The 27759-nt window shown below is 39.3% G+C and overlaps 1 protein-coding gene across 6 annotated transcripts in view; it reads left to right on the plus strand.

Moving 5' to 3' along the window:
• The window catches only part of TLN2 (talin 2), a 162044-nt gene extending 146557 nt beyond the window's left edge, over nucleotides 1–15487 (plus strand). For all 6 annotated transcript variants that reach the window (XM_065076153.1, XM_065076152.1, XM_065076155.1 and 3 more), the window contains 6 exons: nucleotides 1217–1341; nucleotides 6391–6516; nucleotides 9694–9756; nucleotides 9853–10035; nucleotides 11473–11598; nucleotides 12323–15487. In XM_065076153.1, the coding sequence (XP_064932225.1) occupies nucleotides 1217–1341; nucleotides 6391–6516; nucleotides 9694–9756; nucleotides 9853–10035; nucleotides 11473–11598; nucleotides 12323–12451 (752 nt within the window). In that variant the 3' untranslated portion in view covers nucleotides 12452–15487. The remainder of the gene's footprint in view (nucleotides 1–1216; nucleotides 1342–6390; nucleotides 6517–9693; nucleotides 9757–9852; nucleotides 10036–11472; nucleotides 11599–12322) is intronic.
• Nucleotides 15488–27759: the final 12272 nt, after the last annotated feature.

Consider the following 27759-nt stretch of genomic DNA (forward strand, 5'->3'; position numbering starts at 1 on the left):
AGAGGAGCCCATCATTTTGTGTTGTCCTGTGATTTGGTCACCCAGAGCAGAAACTGCCTCATTCTTCAGCTGGTGCAATGTTAATCCTCAAGCATTCAAGCCTATTTCCTTTGGTGTTTGATGAATCAGACAGGGGTTATGTTATTCCTGATGCAAAGTGCCAGTATCCTTATCGTAAGCTGTTCTTCCCTAGTAACAATTGATGTTTCAGTCGGTACTTTAATATTTGGTTCACCCAAATTTTCTGATCAAATTTCAGTAGTTTAACAAGGTCATAAGAGATTTTTTTTCAATTCTAGTTTAGCCTTCCTTTGCTTGGTGTACCCTGCTTCCCGTACTTTTCTATTTCCATCTGTGACACCACTTTCCCCCCTTGCCCTTAATAGTTATGAACTTTAAAGTTTTCTTTCTGGCTTCCTTTTCTCTCTCCATCTGACTTTTGTTTTGGCTGTTTCATTGCTTCCCTCCGTCCAGAACATGGATGCTTTCTGAATCGTGTCATCCAGAGAATAATGTTATGAAACTGGAAATTATAATGCACTGAGAACTTCCAAACATCTGAGATTGCCCCCAGCCAAGTATTAATTTTGTGGACCTATGAAATTTCTTTGAGCCAAGAGAAATGGCAAAAAGTGAAAAAGCTGACCTGTGGATATGTTATAGAAACTACTTTGAGCTTCTCTACGTTGCTGTTAGAAACACATGGCCAGAAGTGTACTTTTTTCAATCAATACGACCTTCATCTCTAACCACTGCCAAAAAAAGGGACTCTGAAAAGTGTGCTGTGGACGATGATCTGTTGTCTATAGTGGGTCCTCTTTACCCTTTATCGTTCTGTCAGACTTCTCAATGTACCTTACAACTTGGTCAAGTTAGAAACCATCTTTGTAAGAGCTCTGATAAACAAATGTCGAGTGACAGCTACTTTTGTTCTCAGTATGGCCAGTATCCCTTTTTGAAGCTGCTTTGCTTACACAGTTCTTAATTAAGTTACTTTCACAACAGAATGATCCTGTAAAATGCTTTTTTTCAATCTGACTCACGTTTTGCTCTCAATGGCATAAACTACAGTGTTTTTATGCCATTATGGCACTAAATCAGATTTCTACAATGTGCATTCTGTATTTGACACTTGAAGTCTGATTGTAAATCACCCTGTTTGAATGGCAGCTCACAGTGGCACTGAAGTTATTGTCTTTGTCTCCATTAATTTCAGGGGCAGAGTGGGTGGATCCAGAAGACCCAACAGTCATTGCAGAGACAGAGCTGCTTGGGGCTGCAGCATCAATTGAGGCTGCAGCAAAGAAGTTAGAGCAGCTGAAACCAAGAGCCAAGCCAAAGGTGAGTGTCCATCCCCATTGTTTCTTTGAAGTTAACAAAGCAGAGGATGCATATAGCCCATATATTGGTGTTTATGTTGTTACTGTCCACGATAAAGGTATCAACAGTCAAACCTTGCTTCAGTCTCAGTGCCACTAGACACAACACTGGATGGGACTTACCCCTGAAAGAAGAGAATGAAAAGATACTGTTCAGGGAGTGAATCAAGCACCAGCCATGAGCAAGCAAAGGAAGAAAAGCCAAATGTCAGAAATGTTTTTAAGAGTTATGGTATCATTAGTGCTGATTATTTACTGTTTCCAAACACATCTTACTGATGTGAGAAGTCATTCTCACTTGCTTTCCTTTGAAGACCCTATCTGAATGTGTGTAGTATAGCGTGAGAAAGCAGCAGCAACACAGAAGGGATTCAGCAGAATGCAAAAGGCATTCAGGATTTTCTAAGGTTAAAAACATAACATTTTATGCTATGCTAAAAGAGTAGCTGCTTCAGTATCAAATCAGATATGTGGTTGGACTGTTTCTATTTAATTTTCCTGAAGGAAAATAAGTTACAGTTCATTATGAAACCAAGTAGTGTTGCATGATGCCAGATCATTTAAAACGTATCTCTGACTATATTATATGAAATTAAGCCAACTATTTTCATGTATGGTACAGAGAGAATAAATGAAACTCCTGTAACTTGTGGTTGTATGTATAGCTCACAAGATTGCTACCTTTTGTCCAGTGTGGAATAACAGGCAGATTTTAGAAGCAATTACCACGTTGCCTAGAAGTCTATCTCTTTAAAATGAAAATTATGCTTTGGCTGTCTAATTGGCTTCAGGAAAGGACTATGTATCTATTTCCCTCTTTATGCTGCTTTGTAGGTGCAAAACTGTTTTCTAAGTAAAGCTAATGAGAAGTCTTTTTAAAAAGCAGGGCCTCGAGAATGTTCAGAGTTGGATGACCGTTTTCAGTGCAGGGTGGTATTTTGTCACTCAGGAACATCAGATGAAATAACTATTGATAGCTTCACTCTTTGAGGTCTTTCCACCCACCTCTCCTTGCTTAGTGATGGGAATAAATTACCTCATGAAAAAGAAATGCTCGTTGTCCTGCATTTTTTTACAAGTACATCCATCTTGTTTGTAAAGAAAAAGTGTCCTTTATAAAGAGATCCTGCAGAGCAGAGGACATAGTCTGAGGAGAGGAAGAGTCCTCCATCACCTTTTCTATACAACCACTGCACAATGGTGTATGTGTGTTGCCTGGGAACCATGGAGCAGTTTCCTTCCAACATCTAAGCCACTCTAGGGTCATTGTAATTTTCCAGTGAATGCAGATCTCACACCTGCTCCTCGTTTGACATGTTAATTTGACTATCCAGTCTGCCTGGGATTTATTGGTCTGTTTATTTGTCGTTTTCTGAAACTAAAATATGTATCCAACTGTTTGTTTAATTTGAGATTTGAACAGCTTTTGCATCCTTTTTTAGATGTTTAATCCCTTTCACACTGTGGATTGTAATACACATCAAAGGTACTAGGAGGATCCCAGAGGGGCTCAAATGCCACTTTTTTTTCCTGAAGACTTGTAGCTTGTATCCTCCCAGCATAGGATTTCCTGCTTTGAACAGGCTCCATCTTTCTCATGTTTGTCTTTGACAACATACGTGGTGTTGTAGTGCGAATGCCTAGACTAGGTACAAAGGTGGACACAACTGATTTTTCTTATGCAGGAATAGTAGCTCTCTTCTGCAATGGAACAGACCACTGGACCACCAGACAGCTTAGACCAAATCCTGCTTTGCTTGACAGTAATCATCATTAAGTGAACTGGCAGAGAAGTCCTTAGCTGGTAATTTTAGAATAATCTGCCTGGAGGAAATCCATCATCTTCATCATTATTAATTGGCAGCCAATTCTCTATTTTGGGATAAGGGAGTGGGAGTCATTTGATTTAGTCTTGGAACTTTCATCGTTGTATGTTCCAGCTTATCTGTTATAGTTGAAGGTAGGGGTTTTGCTTATTTGTTCCACCATCTTATTTTTTTATACTTTTGGCTTTTAAAAATTCTTATTTTCCCTGTTTTCTCTTCATAGTTTTTCACCTATCATAGCCCCTTGATGTCTTAGACTGAGACCAGCAGCATGAGATCTCTTAATTTTCCGCTACTGGGAATCGCCTTATTCTAGATAACAATGTCTAATAAGTCACAGACCTGCTAGCTACTGCCCATATTTTATTGAATTATGCATATTCTGTTTGCTTTAAATCCTGGTCATTTCACTGCTGGTGAATGTGGCCTTAAAATGCTTAGTCTGCTAGTCCACTGCCCCAGTTTTAATCTTTCTTCTGAGCTTATCTTTGGCAAGCACTTTGCAGACTCTCCTAAGTAGGTGGTGTTACTCCTCTCAGTAACGTAACACTTGTTGAGCATTCTCATTGCAGTGTTCAAGGCGGGGAATGATCCGTGAAGCAATTTGTTCTTTATTGTCTATTAAGGAAGTTTTGGCTGTCATATTTCCTTTAAATACAACTACATTTTTCCTGAGCGTGGACTCCCTTTTTTTGTTTTCCAGTTGTGGAGGGCGAAGTGTCTTGCAAGGCAGCCATATATTCCTCCTTTTCTGCAAATATGCCACCGGCTGTAAAATAACAACTCCCCAAGATTCATATTTTTTTGGAAGAAAAATGTTTTCTCTAATAAAAACTACATGCTTCACTAATACTGGCAAAAGAACACTTAAGGAAAAAGGTGTGGTAGATGAGCTATTATAGTGTATTGCTGCACCTACCCTGTTCTGTTGGAATGCTCTTCATGCTTCTATGCAGGCCCGTGCCTTCAAACACAAGTGTCTTTAGTGTTCCATAAATTCCCTGCTGTTATCTTTTGGTAGTTTGTCCTTTTTTTTCCCAAGATGAATCAAACCTGGATGCCTTTTTCTGCAGGACTCTGTGTGATATGTTTGATATATTAGGTTGTTATTTAATCCAACTATATATCAAACATATTCCTACAGTGTCCTGCCCTGTCTCCGGGGGTTTTAACATAGTAGAAGGCAATATGAAGGAGTACATTTACTCATAAGCAGGTTTAGAAGACTTCCTGCAGATTCCTAATATAATCTGACTTAAAATATATACATGAAGGGCTCCTTTATCAGCAGAGTTGCTCTTGGAGGGACTTTGAAATTGTGTAGGGCCTTTTATGACAGTGAGCAGAAGCTGTGTCAAGAACTGACTTTCACGGAAATGGTTATTGTGTTTTCCATGGCTCAGTGCAGTAACTTGCCCATATTGCTTTTATTTTTATGAGATAGAAGATGAGCGCTTCTTCAAAATAAGATGGTTTATCTTTTGAATTTTTTTTTTCTACTGTTTAGCAATGAGATTGTGGCCTCATTTGTTCTCCTATTAACCCTGACTTTATGCTGCTCCTAATAATGGAGATTCTACAGAAAACTGGTTAAAATACAGTACAAAACCATCTCAAGTTATATTTTTTTAATGGCGCAATCAACTTTTTCAGGGTATTTCATGCTACAGACTTTGCAGCTAGCCTAATAATTTTGGTTTGTCTGTTGTAGTGACTTCATTTTCCAATCCATTTATACCCATACGTAGTCAGTGGCTTTTCCTAAATGATAAGAAAAACTTTAAAGTGCCAAACAACTTCATCTACACGTCAGTTTTTATTTTCAGATCAGTCTGGTTTTCTGGTGTCTATGGATGCTATGGCTTCATCTCCTGGATTTTCTTTTAGTTATGTGGTAGTTATGTGAAGTGCTGTAGGGCTGAGCACTGCTTGATGTGCCATTTTGTAATGCTTTGTAATTACTTGTAATTATATTTTATTATTTTATGATTGGCTGCTATTTCATCAGATTGCAGTAACAGGAGAACTAAACCTGACTCAGATTTAGAAGGATGCACTTAGCTTTGCAAATGAAATGCCCGGTTTCCAGACTCCAAGCCCACTTAGCTGGTGTTCCTATAGTTAGTTGACACAAGAATACTCTGGTTGCATAAGTTAGAAGAAACTTGTTTAAGAAGCCCCATCTCTCACAAGGCAACCTGTTCTGGTATTGTATCTGCTAGCCTTGCTGGCCACACTGCATTGGATTCTGGTAGGCCTGTGATTTGATCATAAACAAAAGACATTCTGTTGGTTTATTTTGTATGAAAATCAGAATACATAGCCCTGGCCTGGTTCTGTTTGAAATAACAACCATTTATCTCTCTCTATTTTGTTAACTGTTCAGAAGCTAGTCAGCATGCTTAAGTGGATAAATGTTTTCAGTATTTGTTTAAATGATTGAAAAGTCAGGGAAGTTGCTGTTTTATGGAACAATAGATTTGCATTTTAAATAGTAAGAAACCTCATTAGGAACAGCTGATCTCTCTGTAACATTTGCTCACGCTTGTTGAAAGACGCATTTGGATGACTGGAATGTTCAGACAGACCTTTGGAACTTCACATCTGCAAGATGACTAAACCGGACTGCCTCACAATGCTGCTCTCTGTGAAAGGACAGCTCTTACCAAAGCTGTTAGACCTATGCACTTGCTTGGTATCTACGTTACGTTTCTTAGTATAAGTGAATGAAACAACATACGTTTATCACTTTTTTTAAGCTTGAAGTCTTTAAATATTCAGAAAATGTTCTACCTGGTTTAGCAATCCTGAAAGCCAGTATTATAGCATTAAAAAGGTAATATTGATATGGGAAAACAAGAATTTTTTTTTAGACCTGCACTTTCCTGAATGTAATAGCCCTAGTGGAGGTAATGTGCTAAAAAGGTGAAGGCAATTCTTTAAGTATCTTGTGTGATACTCAATTCCACATGTGAGCAGCCACAAGGGCAACTTAATGTTTAAATTCACTTATGTTGACTCTCAGCTTCAGTCCATATGAAACTCCTTTGCAAAAGAAGATGTTGTAGGTCTTATTGAATTTACTGATGTGTTCCAAAATCTTGTCTCACTTTGTGTATGTCCTCAATCTTGAAACTAAAACTTTCAGGTGAATAATGTGTGACATTGTTCTTTCTTGGTTATAGCAAGCAGATGAGACTCTGGACTTTGAAGAACAGATTCTGGAAGCAGCTAAATCCATTGCAGCTGCTACCAGTGCCCTTGTGAAATCAGCTTCAGCAGCCCAGAGAGAACTGGTGGCACAGGGAAAGGTGGGTAAAAGGGTCATAGCAACAGTAGGGGGGAAAGTGTTGAAATGGAATCTGATCTCTTAAATGTTCTCTGTTAAAACAGTAGGAAAGAAGCTTGGGAATGACTAATGAAAAAGTAAATCTTTTCATTGCTCATCATGATACATGGCCCAAGTGTGGTTCTGTTTTAAAACCAAAACAATTATGTTTATTTAAACCTCACAAGTGTAATCAAGTGTTTGGCTCTTCATATGTGTCAGCTGTGGGGAGTTTTTGTGTTTGTCAGGATTTTTTTTGTTTTTTGAAGATCTGTGATTCAGGCTGGTAACGTATCGTTCCACAGAACAGCTCAATGATCCAAAACCAAAAGCCACAGTATACAATACCACTATGGACCAGAATAGTAAAGCGCCCTGAATGTTTTGTTGTCTGATTCAATGGGGACACAGCCTTGCATGCAAATTCAGTACATTTAAGTGGATGTGCTTGTAGTTATTGTTGGGACCAATGGAAAGAGTGCTTATAATGTGTCGTCCTTTTGGTCTGGTCAGGATAGAGGTATTTGTAATTCATTTCATATCTGTTGCTTTTTTTTTTTACCAGTTAATATAGTTTGAAACTTAAAATCTGAACATCAAACAAATATGTTGCCTGTGAGAACGGTTTGTTATAGGATCCCTGTTGTTGTATAGTTATGGCTTCTGACTTCATCTAATTCTTTATTCTAAGCAGACTGTGCTGTGGATCCTGCTGCAAGACTGCCATGCTGTCTACTTCAGCTCAGATTCCTAGGGAGCTTGTGCTTTTAGTTGCAGCAGGACCACAGAGCACTTGTTTCAAAAGAACAGTGACGTAGCTGTTTGAAAAGACCCACCATAATCTGTAGCTATGGAATTTATCACTAACATATAAACCAAGCTGTTATTAATACCCATTGAAATTTGAGTGTGGAGACAGTCCAAAAAATGAGAATTTTGACTTACCTGCTTTGCTTAGATTATTATGCAGTCTGCTTTTATGTGATAAAACCTGTTCTTATTCAGTCTCATTATGACATACAGCTTGCTTTACTTTCCTCAGCACCACTCCTGTAGAATTACACATAATAATACAGAATGTATTTCTATCCTGGTACCAGCCTTGAATCCCCCTCAGGCAGTTTAGGCTTCTTTGCTCCCACAGATACATTTCCACCTGTGTCTTTCAGACTGAGGCTAACAGCACTTGCATCCTGTTCCATTCAAGTTCAGATAATTGCTAAAACCACTTGAATCTGTCTGTTTGAGAAAAGCTGTAGCTTGCTGTTCTAATAGAAGCACACCTGTCAAATATAGTGCCGTATCAGCAGATCTGTTTAGACTGTTCTACTGGTTTTAGCCATTTTGCCTTATCTGTCACTTTTCTATGGTAACTTGCTGAAAGGTCACGCATTTTTGCAGCAAATGGCTTTTACTGATAGTTTCTTGTCCACTTGGAGGATCTGCAAATAATACTGTGGTCTTTAAGGGATCAAATTAGTCTCAACCAAAATGAAAATTTAATAAAATATCAAAATTCAGAATTGTTTGTGGCACATCTGCTCACTATGATACTTCTCACAAATAAACAAAGCCATCTAGATACTTATGAAATAACGAAGCCCTAACCCTTTTTCCTTCTTTCTTTACAAATTACTGGGTTTTGCTCACTACTAGGGTAGCCTGTATCTCCAGGTCAGCCAGAAGTACAGGACGCTGCCTTTTAAAATGATTGACCAAATTCTTGCCCACAGTGAACGGTTCCAACCTGCCTGGTGGGAAGATTTTGTTATTGATATTGAGGGAAATGTTTTGCTTTTGTAAGAAATCTTCTGAGGCATGAGACTCCTCCCAGAAAAGCATGGCTGGCATGTCGGCGGGAAGGACAAATTTGATCTACTCCATATCCATCGCTTCAGTATTGAACAGTAAATGGTGCTGACTGCTGCCTTAGATTCCTCACTGACCTTTTTATTTGGTATGGAGGCAGTGGGAAATTCTTACCCAACCACATGGATGTGTGTTGACCAGGCACGTTCTTGTCCCAAATAAAATTCTGACATTGCTTGGTAAAGGCTGTAAAAGTATCTTACAGGGAAAATTGGTGCAATGTTGGAGTTGAACTGTGAAAACACTTTCCCCTGTGGGTGGGAAAGTTTGTTATAAAAGAATTCATTTGGCTTTGGGCAACCATTTCCATTTCTGCAGCGTAGATGAAGTCTGGGAAGTTGGATCTAATCTGTCTTCTTCCAAACCACCCCCCTATTCACTCACTCACATACACACATGCAATATTTAGACATCACTAACTAGACTCCTGCATCTGTGGTCTACTTAAAAAAGGTTTTCTGTGGATGATTAGGCAAGAAAACCTTGCAGCCTAAAGAATTTAGGGACCTAATCTATTCTTTAGTAGAACTGATTTCTCAGTTACACAAAATTGTCACCACAGCTAGGAGAGGACACAGCTTCTGTTTATGATGATGCTACACAAAATAATTTGATTCCTGATCCCTGAGATGTCATCACGCACCAATTAGTCTACCCATTTCTCTTAAAATATGACAAGTTTCTTGACCAAGTTTACATTTCACATCTTCCAGCTGCCCCCCCTAAACCTCCCAGACCCAGGCAGCTGGGGGCAGGGGGCTGGCAACCAACTTCAATGGGTGAGCCATGCAGAAAAATGGGCTGCTTGCCTCAAATGCCATTATTAGGCACAAAGGCAGCTGGGGGACTTCCCTGTGGAGCTTTCTGGTTTGTACCTTCCCATAGTGCCAGAATCAGAAGAAATTCAGGAATGATGAAAATCCAAATGTGTTGTGGACACAGAAGGAAGTTATTTTAAAGGCCAGGAGATTAGGAAGTACTGCTCCAACTGTTGCTTAGGCCAAAGTCTCAGCTGCAATAATCATCACTGAGACTTTTCCACATCTCATGGACAGGGCAATTCAAGCAGCATAGCAAGCTGGATGCTACCTGAGCAGGCAGATGTGTGCTGGAAGCACACTTACTCCGACAAACAACTTTCAGTTCAATTTTCTGCTCCTGTTTTCTGCTGGGCACAGTCACAAGTGCAGGTGTTCCTTTTTTTCATGGATTTGTCTAAATCTGAGACAAAGCAATTGTCTTTTCTGATTCATTGTAAGCCAACTCTGATTTGCTTTGTTCTTTCTTTCAGGTTGGAGCGATCCCTGCAAATGCAGCTGATGATGGACAGTGGTCTCAGGGACTTATTTCCGCTGTGAGTACCTTTTCTTTTCTTAAGGAAAACTAGCACCTTCTCTGAAGAAATAAAATCCTGTGAGAAAACACAGTGACACTATTTACTGTCTCCCAGGCCCGAATGGTGGCAGCTGCAACCAGCAATCTCTGTGAAGCAGCGAATGCCTCAGTACAAGGCCACGCTAGTGAGGAGAAGCTCATCTCATCTGCCAAACAAGTGGCAGCTTCCACAGCACAGTTGCTTGTGGCTTGCAAAGTGAAGGCTGATCATGATTCTGAGGCCATGAGGAGACTACAGGTACTTGTGCTTTTAATTCCTGAAAAATCATGGTAGTACTATGTAAATGCTGTTATAGGAGTAGTTCCTTGAATTTTCAGAATTATGTTCAGTTTTTCTTCCTTGTGGGATTCTGGGGCACTTTTGTTCACCAAGTATGTATGTGTAATTGAGTAGAAAACACATAGCTAGGTCCCCCATTCAGTCCCTCAGAACAAATGACCCATGATGTCTCTCAGCATTAAGTCCACATCAACCCAGAAGTTTCTTTTCCTGCCTCTGTCCTGATATTGATGAACAGGTAAGGAGATAGAAAGGCGGAACATTCCAGTAAGAGTGAAAATGGAGGCATAGGTCAGATTGTGTTGTCTCAACCAATTTAAAGTACAAATACAAGACATAAGACTTATCTGGGACTCACAAATGTAAAGCATTCTGGCAGTGGTATATAAGAGATTTCATTTACAGCTCCATGTGCAGTACCCATTAAACTATGGACTGTTCTTCTCCCGGATCCAGCTTTCCACCACTTTCTCCAGTTCTTAGTACACTGGTGTAAATTCAGCACCAGATCTTACAAAGCTGAGCTCTATACTACCTTCATGTGTCTGCACAGGGTATTTCCTGGCCAATGGTCAGTGCTTCAAAAAGGTTACTTGGCTCCATCTTTTAGCTTTAGTAGAAGAAAGGTTTGCATTTTGCTTGTGACAAGGACTCTTCTGCCGCTCATCTCCATGGGGATCACAGCAGGAGACTCCAAGGCCACTCCTCTGGTATCCTCCTCTGCATGCATCAAACCAGTGCCTGTGGACGTGGTTGTCACTGAGCATGCAGTGTGAAATCTCTACTACCAATATTTATTATGGTATAACAAAGATGGCTATGTCAATGTTAGAATGCAGGTAGATTAGTTACCTTTTTCATTTTGATGCGTAATTGCTGACACTACTCAGTTAAGATAATAAAAGATGTATTATACGTTTGATGGTTTATCTTTAGAAATCCTAGAATACTTTAGAAAATAAAAGTTTAAATGTGAGATAATCAGTGCTGTGTAATTGGCTAATTCGCCCTGATGAAAGTCCATTAATTTAAAAACTTCATTGCCTGAAAATGTTTCTTTCTATGCTACTTTTCATTTTCTGTTCTTCATCCAAAAAAAAAAAAAAAAAAAAACATCTGATCAGTATTCTGCATAATGAAACTTGTGATTTCATCCACGGTTTCATTTCAAACTGTAAGGAAAAAATATCTTGTTTGTGACTTTCCCAACTTTCAGCTTCTTAAATGAAGGAATTGTGTTCCTCTCTGTACCATTGCTTTTGAAATATTAGTTTGCTTTTCACTGGGAAAACCAAAACAAAACACGCCTTTCCTGTGTAGTCAAGCCAGTTACGGTTATTAATGTTACAGTTATTAATTTCTGTTATTACTAAATTCCTTGTATGTTTTTCAAAGGCTGCAGGAAATGCTGTCAAGCGAGCATCAGACAACCTTGTGAGGGCGGCCCAAAAAGCAGCATTTGGGAAAGCAGAGGACGATGACGTTGTGGTCAAAACAAAGTTTGTGGGTGGCATTGCTCAGGTTGGTACCGTCACCCAAGAACTAAAGCAGAGAAAAACTATCACAGAAATGTAGCAGTGTTACAATGTCTATCTGCTGCACTGCAGGCTGGACAAATCTATGTATGATAAGTTACTTGATGCATCCTGTTAGGTAACCACTGACATAACAGCAAAGTGATTTGCTGTAAGATGTCTACACTTCTTCATTGAGCATTTACTGTAATAGAAGTTACCTTTGTCTAATGTCTTTTATTTTTGTTCTGATTAAGTTAATGGTTCTTTTCAAACAAATTTAACATTTCTGCATATCTGTAGTTCTGTCATTTTTTCTTTAGAATTTTGAGATGCAGAAGAATACTGTAAACCTACAGTAATGAGTGTTCAATTTTACTGTCACTCAAACATTAAGACATGGTGTTTATCCTACATGTTGCTAAGCACTTAGCACACTGAATGTTGGGGGAGCACAGCACCATAAAATCCATCATGGATGTATGGTAAAACTATGCTGGTAGACTCTTTTCTTAGTCCTCTTTAAGAAACAAGTGGGAATACAATACTGTTCTTGGTGGCATAGTCCTGGAACCTGGAAAAAGAATAGAGCAATTCCTGCCAGAGTCATTGAAATTTGGTGCCTCTCTGGAGAATGCTCAAGGCATAGCAGTGACTGGTGTCATAGAGAAAGAAATCTTGATTTACAGACAGTATTCCGTGCTATCATAACTCATGCTTCTGTTTTCTAGATCATTGCAGCGCAAGAAGAAATGCTGAAGAAGGAAAGAGAACTGGAAGAAGCAAGGAAAAAACTGGCTCAGATTCGCCAACAGCAATACAAATTTCTACCCTCAGAGCTGAGAGAAGATGAAGGTTAACCTGCTGAGAATTTCTTCTTCTTTTTGTTTCTTTTTTTTCTTTTTCTTTTTTTTTTTTTTTTCATTTTAAAGAAATAAGCTAAAGGGGGACAGTACAGTGAGAACTGCTTTGACAACATTCTGGTATGCCAAGCACTTACCTAAATAAACTGCCTGTCATAGCTTTGGATGAGCAGAGGGCAATAAACACTTGTTCTTTCTCATCTGGTCAGCTGAGGTGCATGATGATCAAGTTATGGTACAGTGTTAGGTTCATCATTCCTGTTCCTTCCTTGACTTATATCTCAGGAGAGAATGTTTCACTTTTTACTAAAGATACTAAGTCAGTATTATTGTCACTTTCCTGATGCTTGAGGTATTTATCGTTCCTTGACTTGTTACAAAACATTTGTAATATTAATAGGAAAACAGTCAAGAAATCTTTCACATGATAAATATCACACGAGCTGGTGGTTTTCTCCCAGTTACCCTTGTAAAAAGAAGACCAAGACAGAGAAAGATGTACATCTGAGTGGAGAAACATGCATGAGTGTGGGTTTGAAGAAGACGCCTGTCCTCTTTCAGTGTTGTATAGCTGGTTCACCCCAAAACTGGAGGAATTGTCTCTGCACCTGTTTGCACTAGTAGTATTATTCCTTACCTGATACCAACAAGCTTCTGCTTGTACAGTATTTAGGTTTACAAAATGTGGCAATAGCCACTCTTTAAAGAGCTCAGAAAACAAAGAAATGGAAACCTTGTCACTGCCTCAATAATAGCAGGTTCATGAAGGAAAATGCTGTTTCAATTATATACCTCTAATGTGTGTCTACTTTTACAGTATTATACACACATACACATGCTCTAAGATTGGACTGAATAGTTTGCATTTTGTTTTTTAATTGAAGTTATCTGGTTTGTACTGTGGGATTTCTGTTAGAATATATGTTAAAAAGGGGGAATGCCCAGTACAACAAAAGACTATCACAACTCTTATTATTCTTTTATTAATTTCATTTATAATTGTTTTGTTTTGAAACCTGTGGGTATTGTAGGAGAAAAGAATAAGTGATTTACAAGTAGACATTTCCTGTAATATATTTTTTAAAAAGTCTGGACTCTAGGGAGTTTGTTTCATAGTTGGCATTGATGAAAATGTACTCACCAAGGAATTGCAGAGAAGGAATAGCAGCAATCTATCCACAGTCTTTGTTTTCAGTTGCAGATAGGTATGGTGTGCTCTCAATATCTGTTGTGACCTAAACAATAGTAATATGGGTAGAGTGAGCAACACATTTTACCCTGTCTAAGAAAGAATGCAAATCACAGCAACTTTAAATAGCAAAAGCTAAACTATTTGACTAACCACAGAAATACCATCTTTCCTAACAACAATTTCCAACATGCCTCCACCTCCACTCAAGCCCTCTTCAATAGTAATGTCAAGTCTATTTAGGTCAAAGGATGTTGCCACTCCAGTCCTTGTGAAGGCTGTGCTGTCATTTAGATACCTGCCAAGTACATTCAGCTGAGCCTGTTATGTTATATGCATACCCACCTCGTTGTCATTGTTACAGAAATACTTCTCTTGTAGACTCAAAAGTAACCATCCTAGTAGTAGGTTTACCAGTTTTAGATAGTGCTAACTCATTTAAGTTACCTGCATGAGATATAATTATCAGGAATTTTGTCACACTAGTGTTAAATATATAGCAAAAAATGACTAGAGAATTAATAAATATTAAAGTGTACAAAGATTTTTATTGTTAGAGTCTCTTCTCTGGTACTGAAGTATTTCAGACTCAGTAGAGTTCCTGAAGAATCCACAATCATGAGAGGAAAAAATTGGCAAATCCCAAATGGAATCGCTGGCATCAACAGATGTGCTGTGATGTGTAGGCTTGTGTGCAAATGCAACCCCTTACTATCGGAGACGTGCAGTTCTGAGTTCTGTAATTTTCCACGTCAGCACAATTGGTTTGATTTTTTTTTTTTTGCTCAACCTTTACGCTGTGAATTCAGTGAGCAGTGTCACAGAATCTCTATGTGAAGAATTCCTACACACAAAAAAAAGCTTTCCTGTAAATTTTTAGGCAGAAAGCTAAATTGGTGTTTATTGCTGTAAGACCTAAATAAAGACAGTTGTAGTGATAGGGTTTTTCTGCTGCTTTTGGTAAGTCCATCTCCTTCGCAGCTTATGGCTCTTTCTCTTATTTTTTTACCTGGATAGCTTCACAATCCAATCCCTCCTTTGGAAAGATCTGCAAGAAAGATTTGTTACTGCTTCCCTTTTAACGTGTATTTAACTTATCATTTGGTCTCATTAAAGCACGAAGAAAGATGATGCTGTATTTAGCACCATGCCAGTATTTTATTATAGGTATAATACTGTTGTAATATATTTTGATCAGAATGATATTTGCCAGTTTGAAAGAAGCCAAAAGCCTGGTCAAATGCAATTATGTATGGTAATTGTATAGCTAGAAAACTTTACCAGTATATAGAAGGAAAGAGCATGCTCCAATTGTGTTCCAGATAAATTTGTTTGGGAAGCCCATTTTAGCGCAGTTATCTTGAGACCTCTCTTTTTCTGATGTAATGCCCCCTCTTACTTGACAGAAAGTATTGTTCTTTTTTCTTCTTAGCTATGTGCTCCATAGAGGAACCACAGTCAGATGAGTAGCTGAGCTGAACAACTGAAGTATTTTTTTACTCTGAATTTTGGGTATTCATTTGGGAAACATTAAGAGAATATAAGCTCATCTATAGTCTTTCTACTTCAATGTTTTCTGCTGTTATAATTTGCAGTACCACTGAAGTCCACATGTGAATGTCTGTGGAGTTTGGAACTAGTCCATGCAATTATTTGGCATGGAGACTTGCAGCAGGAAGTGACGAGTTGGAGTAAGGAATGGAAACTAGTTAATAAGAAGAACAGATGTTTACTTTGTTCTGTTAACTTGTGAAATGGTAAATGAGCTCTGTTGTATCTCACCATTATTCACGTGGAATTCACTTTAAGGAATTGTATGCAAATTAAAAGCAAAATGCCTCAAAGTTGTTTGTGTACAAATAGTCTAGTGTTGCTTCCCTAACTGTTCAGAAAATAATTTGAACATTTAATCATTTGTTTAAACTTTCCTGCATCAGAAGCCTCACAGTAAGAAAAGATTTAAAACAAAAATTCAAGACTAGACTCTTGTTCATGTCTTCCTTTCCCTTTGATTTTCTACATCCTACTTACTTAATTCCTGATGAAAGGACAAATACATAATATAGAAACCTCCTCAACATAAATATGTTAAGCTTATGAGCACATTTTTGCTTTTAAATCAGTCCAAACTGATAAGGTATTCACCCCAGGAGTATCGTGCATGCCATCACTACTTTTATCTTCCCTACATTTTACTTAATCTCTGGCTTTGTGGTTTGTGTTGTTTTATTTTTTGTTTGGTTGGTTGGTGTTGGTTGGTTGGTTTTTGTTGTTACTGTTTTGGGTTTTGTTGTTTGTTTGTTAGGTTTTTGTTGTTACTGTTTTGGTTTTTGTGGCGGTGGGGTTTTTTTTTTTCCTGCCTTACACTATAGAAGTTTTGTCTTTATGTGACCGTGCCACGATTAACAAAGAGAGAGTTATCTGCCCATAACTATAATGATTCCTGAAACCTGCTTCTCCATATTCACAGTGATATACATTAAACATATTGTGGTTGTTCGTGTTAAAGGAACACCACATTTCTGTGGCACAAAGTTTATGATGCTAAATGCAGAAACTGTTTAGTCATGTGAGTTACAAGTCTGTTCCAAATGGCTGTTTGCCTGGCTGTTGTATCTGCAATGAAGTCTGATACATGAGTTTGGAGGCAGACAGATGCACGGACTGAGGTGGCTCAAGAGCTTCTCTTCCTTCAATGTGAAAACTCAGTCCCTGGGCACAGTGCATTGTTCGGTGGAGAGATTTGGGAGATCCTTGTTGAGAGATCTTCAAGTGAATGTTGGTAAGTGCGTGCAGCTCTGGGTAGAGCCACATGGGTGTACTGCAGCCCAAGAGGTGACATCTCATCGCAATGGTCAGCAGGACGTGTTGTCCAACTCACACTGCTTTGGTCAGCCCTGGGCAGCAAGAGGACCTGCTGCTGAGCCACGACACAAGCAGCATTCATTTCTTCAGTAGCTAGTAGTTTCAATAATTCTGGCAGAGTATTCCCTATGTCAACTGCCGGGTATCAGATCGGGCCCTCAATCTGATGCTTCCTAGTTGGAGTCAACAACCTCAACAGTGCTGGACTTTGTGCATTGCTCTTTTCAGCCCCTGCTGCCTGAGCTGTGGAGACATCTCCAGAACGCCTGGTAAAGGTTGTGCCCACCTGTGCAATCTGCCCAGGTGCTGCATGAGAGTTCTCGGCTGCTGTGTTTCAGCATCAGAGAAATTTAACATGAGAACCGATCTAAAGTAGACATGGCCCAGTTCAAGGGGCAGGCTGAAGCAACCTCATGCCCCGGAGTGTGGAAATGCTGTATCCTGACAGTTTGTACCTGACAACAGGATTCGTGTTGCCTAAAGAGATTTCTTCTGTCATTTACTGAGCTACAAGTAAGTGCCGTTTTGTCACCTTTTTGACTTTTTAAAAATAATAAAGCAGTAGGGGCTACTTTTTTCTTCCAAATTAGTACACTTTGCTGCAGTGGAAGAACCCTCTGTTCAAGACAGTTTTGTAATTATATGCTGGAGTTTCTAGGCGGCTGAAGCCTCACTTTAATGTCTTCCCTTCCTGTTAAATTTTTAATCCCAAGAAAAGCACAAAGGAGTTTGTAGTCATGCTGACACACCATTATGTACAGTGTTTATCTGGCCACAAAAATAAATATTTTATTTTTGCCTTCACCAACAACAAGCCCTTGAAGGAATTCCATTTTCTTTTGTTCTGCACGTAGGTGTTTGTGACTTGAGTTGCACTGGTTGTCATACGAAGGATCATTTTTCTCCTCAAGCAAAATAAGGCAGAAGTTTTATCTATCTGCAAAGCTGGGAAAAGGTAGAATTCCTAGGTGACAGAGGAGTGTGTTCTATTTAAAGCTCTGCTGCATAGACAAAACTATGGATGTTTGTTTTGTGATATGTTTTGGTGACCACTATCTTTAAAGCACGCGTTAACCACACATAAATATATACAAAAGGCAAATACCAATTATTCAGGGCTGTCAGATACTTGGTGGTGGGTTTTTTTTGGGGGGAAGGCTAGTTTTGCTTTTATATACGTTACAAAATTTTCATTCAATATTTTTCCGTGTTAAATATAAGTCTTTGTGTATGTGCAGCTGGTTACTTCAGCTCTCCGTATGAAAACTGCAAGAAATCTTGCTGCTGACCAGTTGCAATGTAACTAGTTTGACGTTGCTACCAGCAGCGGCTGTATTGGGCACGGCTGCATTTGTGTCCAAGTGGGATCTTTTTGATATTCTGTGTGCTCATCAAGTGCAAGTTAATTCTTTGTGCTTTCACAGTGATGTGTAAAGAGTTGAAAAGTGAACCACAGTGGCATGCTTGGGTCCCTTTTGACTTTATCTTTCTTTACAAGTTCCTCTGCTTTTCTCTTCTGTTCTGAGCATTTGAGAGCTGGACTCGTTCTTCCTTGAGCAGCTTTTAACAAGATATATGCTGTTTTCCACCTCTGCGGATCAGTCTATTATGTCTAGTGTGGCAGGAGAAATACCAATATGTGGGGTTTATCCATGCCTAATTTGGATAATGTAAAGCTTATATAACAAACATGGTTTTATTTACCTACTTTTTTTTCTTTAAGTATATTTATTTATTTTAAAAACAGATGTCTTAGTGCTGGTGACTTCTTAACATCCTAAAATGTCCACTGTGAGGGTTTATCCCGTGTGAAGAGGGTTTCCTTAGATGTGTTTACCCATAACTGGTATTGCTATAAAGTAAAAATATCTTTATTTAAAATATAAATTGAAGATTAAATTCAGAAGTTCCGGACTTTTGAAGATGAAAATTCACTTATGGTACAGAATCAAATGTTGATTCAGCAGTCTCAGAAGCAATTTGAAGTCTATGGAAAAGATACTGCGTTAGGACAGTGAGAAAAGTTGTTGGCTATTTCTTCAATACAATTCTTGTTTTTAAAGTGCTGGATATAGCAATACTGGTTGGTATCTTAAATCTCACACAGATCAATAATTCAGTACTATCTAGCCTGTTAGTATAACCTTTTTTTTTTTTTCTAGAATAATTGCCTGTACTATGCTCTATTTTCTCTGAATATGGATCAAAATCAGTCGTTCTCGTGGCTTTTTCTATTTTTTAAGGTGCAATTGACCACGTAAAAAGATTAATACAGAGGTTTCTTCTAGCATTATAGTTGATGACCTTTGCATTCAAATTGAATTGTATATTCTAAGCTATTAATTAAAAATTTAACTTGATCATAAATTACTGAACTGTTGAGATGATTAAGTCTTAGAGTGGTCAGATTCTGGAGCAGCTGGATAAATTATAAATGTGTTTGTACTGTCTTGTACATTTTCTAGTTTGACAATAAATACATTGCATTTTATTAAGGGTTTGCTGCCAGATAATAGTTTTCTCAGCCTTGCTGGTGAAACAGAAAATGTATTTATGCCCTAGTTCACCAAATGCTGTAACACATACAGTTGTGAGTTGTTTGTTGTTTTTTTTTAAAAAAGTCCTTCTTATTCTGTCTACAATATAGTTACCTCAACTTGACCTAAATAGGATTAAGCCAATACTTAAGGGTTTTCCCAAACGACAGTGCTGCAGACACCCAGAGAGACAATGCACGACCCAGACGCTTCACTGCATGCTACTGGTTAGAAGCACCTTCTCCATCACATCCATCCCAAGATAACTATAGTGGGTTTCAAGCATTAATAAGAATACTCTGCTCTTAGAGGCCGTTTCTTATTTGTGGTTCATAAAGCACTACTAATAGGTCGCTCCTGTTCTACAGATGGCAAAATTATGTTGCAGGAAGGGAGACAGTTTGTTCAAATCCATAGAGCAGGTTGCAGTGAATGTAACAGGCAGCCATGTTCACATGATCCAAGAACTAGACAGAGCAGTAGTTGCCATATCCAGGAAAAAAGTTAATATTTATATCCCTATCTAGTTACTAACTGGTCTACATTATTTTTTGCATTAAAGTTTCTGCACTCTTGTCAGTTCCAGAGAAATCAAACGCATTCTTTTTTGGTAACTGTATAGCAGAGGGACTTGAACAGTGATTGTGATTAGTGCCAAGAACAACCATCTTTCACTGCCAATGCTTTAGGCAAACATCCTGTCTTCCAGAGTTGAATTTAATCTGCAAGGATCATTGCTCAGTGCCTTGGCTTTGCTTTACGCTGTAACCACTTCTGTTAAGGCACCAGCCTCAATTCTCTTCCAGCATGTAAAGACTTAATGCAGCATTTTTCTGACTTTTCCTAGAAGAGAAGTGACAGCTTTAATACTTTAGACAAAGTTCTTGCAACTTATTTAAATCAACCTCCTGCTCTACCAAAGCTTCCTGCAAACTACGATGCAAGTCCTGAGGCACTGAAGCCTTTGGTGTGACACTTTTAGCCACAGAACCAGTTTTGAAGTTTACTCAGAGATGCCTTTAGTCATCTGCAGTTACATGAAACTTAGACATAAGAATGCCACACTAATGATTCCAGTCTGTTTGCAATTACTTACTCTTTGCCTTCAGCTATATAGGCATGAGTATTTTGTCTCTTCTAAATATTCATCCTTTGTTTGCATTTTTTTAGTGATGAATGAGTTGAAATGACACTAGATTTCTAACATGCTAGCATAGTTTCTCAAGATCCACTCTGATGATTAAGTTTAGTTCCACCTTTTCTCTGTAAATTGTTAGCTATTAAAAAAAAAAAGTGGCATGCATGGCAAAGTTGGTGTGAAACCTCTAGTAGATCAAGTATTTATTAAATGCTTATGCTGGGAACAGTTTTTTTTTCTCTTTTACTGATGGGGGAAAACACAGTGCTTTACCGACAACTTAAAGATTGTTCTTTATTGTTATTTGAAATCTAGTGAGTTGAAGCAATACAGTCACTGTGGGAATATTTGAGTTATGACCTAAGATGGAGGTGTGTTAGGAAACAAAATGGTTTTATTCTTCAAGCCTAGACTGAACTTTTGTCTCATTAAATCACTGGAGAATAAGTTGGATGTTTATTTCTCTTCTCTTTTTGGTTATTGGTTTTGCCTCCTTTCATCTGCTCATGCTTGGCTTTTTTTCTTGAAAGACAGTATGTTTCAGTAAGTGCAGGTTTAGTCACAATCATGTCTATCTATGCAGAAAAACAGGGGTCCTAACATAGAGATTTATTATGAAAATCAGAAGTATCTCCTGCAAATCAAGATAAAACCCCCTGGTGGTATTAATATTTATCAACTGTCATTATCGCAGGACACTCAGTCCCTAAATTAATGAAACTACAGTATAGGAACTGAAGTTATACTCTCATATTTGTGGTCAATACACATAAATAATCATATTCTCTTACATTTGAAAATTCATGAGTTCAAGCAACCCAGACATTGTAGGAATATCTGTCCTATGACTTAAGAGGAGTGTTAGAAAACAAATTGGATGTATTCTTCAAACCTAGACTGAACTTCTGCTTCGTGAGATCAGTATTGATTTTAGCTAAATGTTTGTGTGCCAGCATATATTTCTCTTTGTCTCAGAAAAACAAAAGTGAGAACTTTAGTATGAACACGTTCTCTTCTTGCTGATCTTTTGTATAAATTGCTGATCTCTTCTGATCTGGGACTTTGTGTTACTGAGGTTTTACATACAAAAACTGTGGGGAAAAAATAAGAGTTCAAAAAGAAAACCTCAGAGAAACAGCTTTGTTGGTCATTCCATTGTGCTTGGCTCAGAGTCCAGTTGCCATCCTCTATCATTTAGTGGTGATAAGGCTATTTGAGGTAATTCTCAAGCCAAACCACCGCTGTGACACGCCTGTGATGCTTCCAGATCCTGTAGCCCAGCAATTCAAGCCACAGAGAGAATTTTTGGGTTAGTTTCTTGACTGTTCAGGAGTCATCTCTGATCTATTCCAAATCACGGGAATGACTCCTTATTAAATGACCAGATTACTTGTGTGTGTGAACTGGAAAAACTCTAAACATGCTGAATACCTCCTAGACCAAATGCTTTGTAAAACAAAGCAGGCTACCAGTGCACGCATCTCAGAAGAGGTCAGCGCCTATTTGGATCTTCTCTATCTTAAGGGTAACACCCACTTAAAAGAGAACGATCAGCATATAGTCCTTTTTCAAAAGTATTTGCCAACAGCAGAATTCACATTGTTTGATCCCCATGTAGATTCATAATGTCCATTGATGAACATAGCAGGTATTCCCTTTTCTTTTGTTCCACGCTTCTTCCTCCCTGCTCAACATGCTGGATGGTTCCTAATAGACTAACTGCCTTTGAGTGGAGGGAGAGCTGCTGGATACAGAATAAAGTTGCATGTTCTTTTCTTCTGGGACTGTAAGGCAGGCACAGATTAGAAAGTGGCTTTAGGATTTGCAGAGAGGTTTCTCCAGGTCTGGTGGGTCATATTATTGCAGTGGAACTGAGATACCAGCACAGTTTTGGATATGTGTGGATGTGTACTGGAAATGGGGCTGGCCAAACACCACGGCACAGGCAAGTCTAAATCCTGTGCTGGAGAAAAAAATCCCAAAACATTGTGAAGAGCAGGGGAACAAACCATGAAATAACAGCTTTCCCCCCTACTCTAGACATAGTGAAAGATGCTGCTGCATCTCTACTGTGTTGCAAAAGGGAAACAGGGTAAGGATTGGAGAAGCTGTACTTGGATTTTCCTGTAACAGGTAAATGCTGGCTTACCTTCAAATTCCTAGTGAAACCCTGAAAATACATAAATTGAGACAGCAAATAGACCATCTGAATCTTATTTCAGATATTTGCTTCTAAGTAGGGCTAATACTACCCGCAGTCGCTCCCTGCCAGTAAAAATGGCAGTGTTGAAAGGGTGAGTCAGACCTGCAGTGACACTGTTGATGGTGAAACAGGACTCATTTGCTGAATTACAGAATCATGTTTAAAATTAGGTAAACTCAGATGTTGCTTTGGTCCCTTTTGATCTTGCAGACAAGTAGGTGGTGGCTTTTGAGACATCCGTGCATTTTGAGTGTCCAGGCCACCTTCAGAGTTCAAACAGAAATACACGCTATAACCAGGGCATGTTGAAAGCCATGATTTCATTTCTTAGAACTTTAGCAGCTGTATAGCTCAAAGACAAATAACTCGTCCCTGTAATAACACAGACATCCAGAAAACGCCTGGCATTTTTTGGTTCACTACTTGGGATCAAATTCCTCTGATTTTGTTTCCCTCTGGACTAAGAAGAGACTATTCTTAATGTTGCAGCCCTAAGGAGAAATCTTCATCCTGCTGCAGCTTTGTTTCCACACGTGTTATATGGTCCCTGGAAAATTCTACCACATGAACAGTACTTGTCCAGTCTCATTGTCCAGCCCCATCCATCTGCAGCAAGTTCCTGTTGTTTCATTTGGATTTTCAAAGCAAAAGGCATCTGCTCAAAACCCACTTGGCAGCTCTTCAGCCTAACTGCTTCCACAGAGCCCCAGAGAGCTCTGTAGAGAAGCTGGTTCCTGCAGAGCTGCTTTTAGGTGCCAGTGCTGAATGCCCTGATGACTTTTTTTTCACTTCATAAACTCTTCTGTGATCAGAAATCTCAAGCTGTCAAAGCACATCATTTCAAAGGGCAGAAATTCTGAAATCAAAAGGAAAGTCTGTCCTGAGAGCCAAAGGGAAAAGTGTTTTGTTTAAGCTTAGGAGTCTGAGAGCAGATATGGCTTCTCTGCATAAAACCAGTAGTAACGTAAGTGCAAAGTTCAGAAATAGGGAGCTATTTAAACTCACAACACTGTTGGCATAACAGGAGTTTATATGTATTGGTCTTGAATTAGTTTACACAGGAGGAGAATTCTGGACTGGTCTTTAATTATGGCTAGAGGGGAGTAGAAATCAACTCGCTTTTGACATCAAGAATGAGAAACAGGCTTATACAGTCATAGTAAGGGTTTGGCCTCAGGGCCCTTCTGTTCCTGTCCCTTACAAAGTGTTACTGAAATCTGTGATGGGAACCCAGTGCTAGGGTTACAGGTTAATCAGCCTGAACCATTTAATCTAAACAATTGCCCAGATTACTGCATTCTGTGGAAACTGATCTGAGCTGTCTGGGAACTGTGTTCCAGCACAATGCTGTGTTTTCTCCAGTAGGACTGTTTATCACAGTGACATGCTTCTCAGGCATGCATCATGTGAGACACCCTGTAATATCAGACACAACTATGGTTCTACATGCCTGGAGTCAGTGTCCGAGCCACCTCTGCTGGCTGCTGTACCTCTCTCTAAGTGCAGACTTCATGTCCCTGCTTGTGTCAAGCCAACCCATGTGCAAGTGTGTCAGTGCATCCAGTTTATTTCTCTGCTATTGCAAGTACTACCAAACAAAAACATTTTTCAATGCTTTCATCCAGTCTATCAGTTTTATTATACCTTCTCATGCTTTCCTGGAGATCCCTGTAGACTACACTGGGAGCTGGTTTTTGTTGTCGAGTCAACTGTAGTTGATTAAGTCAAGAGGATGGACATGAGTGTATGTAACATCTTACAGGATTCCTCTCACAATTCTGGGTGTTTATAACCTGCCCTTGACTGCCTCAGTCAGGTTTGTGTTGAAATCTCTACCCTTCTGTCACAGCTTGACCAACTTTTCAGAGCTTTTTTCTCTTTCGCCTTCATTCATGTTATTCACTGTCCAAAATCAAATGTAGAGTCTTGAAGGATTGGGTAGAAAGGAAGAGATTTTGAGCAACAGAGCCTGCAGACAGTGTGGTTGCTGCAGAGAGTCTCTCTGCTGCTGCTAAATCACTTTAATGCATCTGCAGTCCACTGTTTCTTGCAGGGGCCACTTCCCAGCAAAGCCTGAACTGCTGTTGAAAGCTGCATTTCCTGCTACACAGAGCTCTCAACCAAAGCAGAAATCAAAACAAGAGCAAACCCAGTGTGGACTCTGGCAAAGATCACCCTCTCTTCATATATAAAAGGGAAGCATTTAGCCTGACCTCATAAAAGAGAGAACTTAAAGGACTGTTCTACACTTTGAAACCTTACCCTCAATGGCATGGAAACAAAATGCTGACTTTCAGCAGCTCATTTCACGTTCTGCTCAGCCTACTGTACTTCCTGAGCATGAATCGGCCATTGCATCATCCCAGGAGAATGAATATATATAATGAATACATATATCATCTGTTCAGTAAGGAATGTCTCAAGAGTATAGACCAGTGCCCAGAATAACATTTAATGAGGTCTGGAAAATCATGCCTGCTACAAGCAGAGACTGCTTAAAAGTTTGCAGGAGGCCTACTGTTTGGATGAGTTAGCAGCACACCCCCTTTATAAATGTCACTTGAAACTGCTGCTTCCAGGAACCATGGAGAACAATGGCTGAGGTGAGGCCAGGTGGCTTTGCTAGTCACTTAGTACCCTTCCTAACACATGGGCCTGTGTTAAATGGAGAAAAATTGGTGCTGAGATTTTCTTCATCCTATTTGCCTCCAGGGTATGTCAGGCAATCTTCTCTTACACAGCCACACACTCTACATGCAAACTGCACCCTGAAGTGCAGGAATGGCTGAAACTCCATGCAAACAGTACTGCCTCTTCCCTTGCAAATGTTGTGTATTCTCTGTATGTGCTGTACAGGTGTCCTCTCTTTTGAGGGACAGAATAGCATCTAATTTCTCTGGATTGTGTACCAAACCAAAAAGGACAATTCAATGGCTTTGTTCTGCAATTTGATTGCACCATTTCACCAGAGAATAGATCCTGGGATTTAAAGAAACCTCCCACCCACTGGACAAATGCTGTGACACACAAGATTCAACTTATTGACAGCAGAAAAGTGCTGTCACTGTGAAAACCTGAATACATTGTGCTGTGCAATCTCAGGCTCTCTCTCCACTTGCTCAGGTGATGATTTGACTGTGAGTGTGGGGGGTCTCCACAAGCTCCTCTGCAGAGCTCCTCTCAGCTGTGCCTGCTAGTGCTGACAGTTGCTGGATGTCTGCTTGAATGACCCACTTGTGCTGTCTTTGCACTTGATCATTGCAGGAGACTGGAAAGCATTTCCTGCTCACATTCATCTGTTCACACTCTCTTTTCCACAGGAGAGAGGTGAGTTGATGAGGAAGTGATTGTTTCAGAAGGGATTTTGGGTGAAGCTTTGCTTTTTTGTTTTCCGTTTATTCCTTGCCTGTGAACTGGACATAAGAGAAAAGCTCTATCAATGCTAACTGGTGTTTATGGCCTACTGGTGCTTGGGACCACTTAACTTGGCTTTGCTTGAAAGTAGTTGAGAGACTGAAGGAAAGGAGGAAGGAAGAATCCATCATGATATGATGGATTTCTGGAGGATTTTTCTCCAGCTGCTGCTCACAGTCCAAGTCAGCCTCACAAGCCAAATTAGCTTTCTAAATGTTGCTCCAGGCTTCTTGCCTCTTCTCAAAGCTGTTTTGATTTGCTAGCACCTCCCTGGCATGAAGGTGGTCTGAAATGTGCAGAGTTCCAAGGCAGGGTTTGACCTACAGCAGAGCACAGAGTCAGGGCCTTTGTCCTAGACAGGGAGCACACAGACGTATGCTGCTCCTGCACAGTGAACTCACGACCACAGATGGTGTTTGCACTGTCCAGCTGCAGTGACATGCAGTGGGAAGCACGAAGAGTGTTCTTCTCCATGGAGTGTTTCTGATTTCTCCCTTTTGTGCCTCATGATGTCAAATGGTCCTATGCCTAGAAAAACTGCTTCTCATGCTCCCCCACCTGAGCCCATGCCACAACTACTGTTCACCTCTTCTTCAGCAAGCGATGCTTAACTGTGTCAGTTTTGCTTCAGGCAAAGAGTGAAACTGCAAATATACTAGTGACCACAATTCCACATAGCATCCTTGTACTATAGAGATAGATGAAATGTCTATGGACAGACAGAATGATCCAAATTGTTAAAGATTTGTGGAATCATTTCTGGTTAACAAACCCATTTTTATAATAGCTAACATATGAGAACAAAAGGCGCAGGGGAACATAGGCTTTGGAAAAATGAAGCTTAATACAAAATTATATATTGAATACTGTTTTCAAAAAAAAACAATGTAAGTAGTGCTTAGCTGTGATTAGAAGAAATCTAAAACATCTGCAGGAGCTCTTAAATAAACCATGGAAAGTGGGAAGAATTTAACAAATGTTGGGAAACAAAAGAACAAAGGGCTGGGTGGAATTTATGTGTCTGCCTTAATATGCAAGCTTCCCGCCATACTTGTCACTACTGCTAAGCAGAAATTGTACTTTCACTATTTCATTGTGCGAAACTCCCATTAATGATCTATAACCCTCAAGCCTGAGAGCTGAATTTTTTTTTATCGTTGAGCTACACAGCTCTTGGCAATGTTCATTCTGTTTTCTTATTGAGTGTAGAGAATGGCATTATTTTTCACAATAGCGAGACTTAGGGTTAACTTGGGCAAAGAGTTAATTTGGCATCGCTTCTAAACTGTTCTTAAATAAAAATGACAACGTAATTTGAAAAATGGGATAATCTTTAATGCTAATTTTGCCTCTTGCTGGAATATCTTTTAAATAGTTTCGCTTCCTCTTTATTTATATCCCCCAAAGACATTTGGGTGAAAAAAATCAAACAATGAACATCACCTTCTTTAAACATACCTTGGAATAGCCCACAAGTCAGATTCAACACAACACTCACCCAAACTTATTAGCAGCACATCTAGACATCGTCCCTGCCCCCTTCTTGTGGAAACAGTTCTATCCATGCCTCTAAAATTCGCAGAGGCACAAGAAGTAGAACCAATACCCATCAGGCATGGGGATATAGGAAAATAAATTATTTTACATGCCTGTAGAGAACTTTTCCCATAGCTTGGGAAAAGGTCGGTTGGTTTGTTTTAAATTAGAGAAGCATCCTTCTTCAGGAGCCTAAGGTAACCAGGATTTGGAGAAACCATGTCTTTTGGCACAAAACATCGAACTGCATTGTAGGAATGATGGACAAAATAATTTATCTTAATTTAATTTTCAAAGTGTTGCAGATAGCTCTGTTTAAACTGTTTTTTAAATAAAATCTATTCAGAACAGTATCACACGGAGGCATGAGACCCAAAAGTGAAACAATAGAAAGCTTCTTACCTTTTTCCCTTCACCAAATTT

The sequence above is a fragment of the Columba livia genome, chromosome 11 (assembly GCF_036013475.1).
Source record: "Columba livia isolate bColLiv1 breed racing homer chromosome 11, bColLiv1.pat.W.v2, whole genome shotgun sequence".
Lineage (NCBI taxonomy): Eukaryota > Metazoa > Chordata > Aves > Columbiformes > Columbidae > Columba > Columba livia.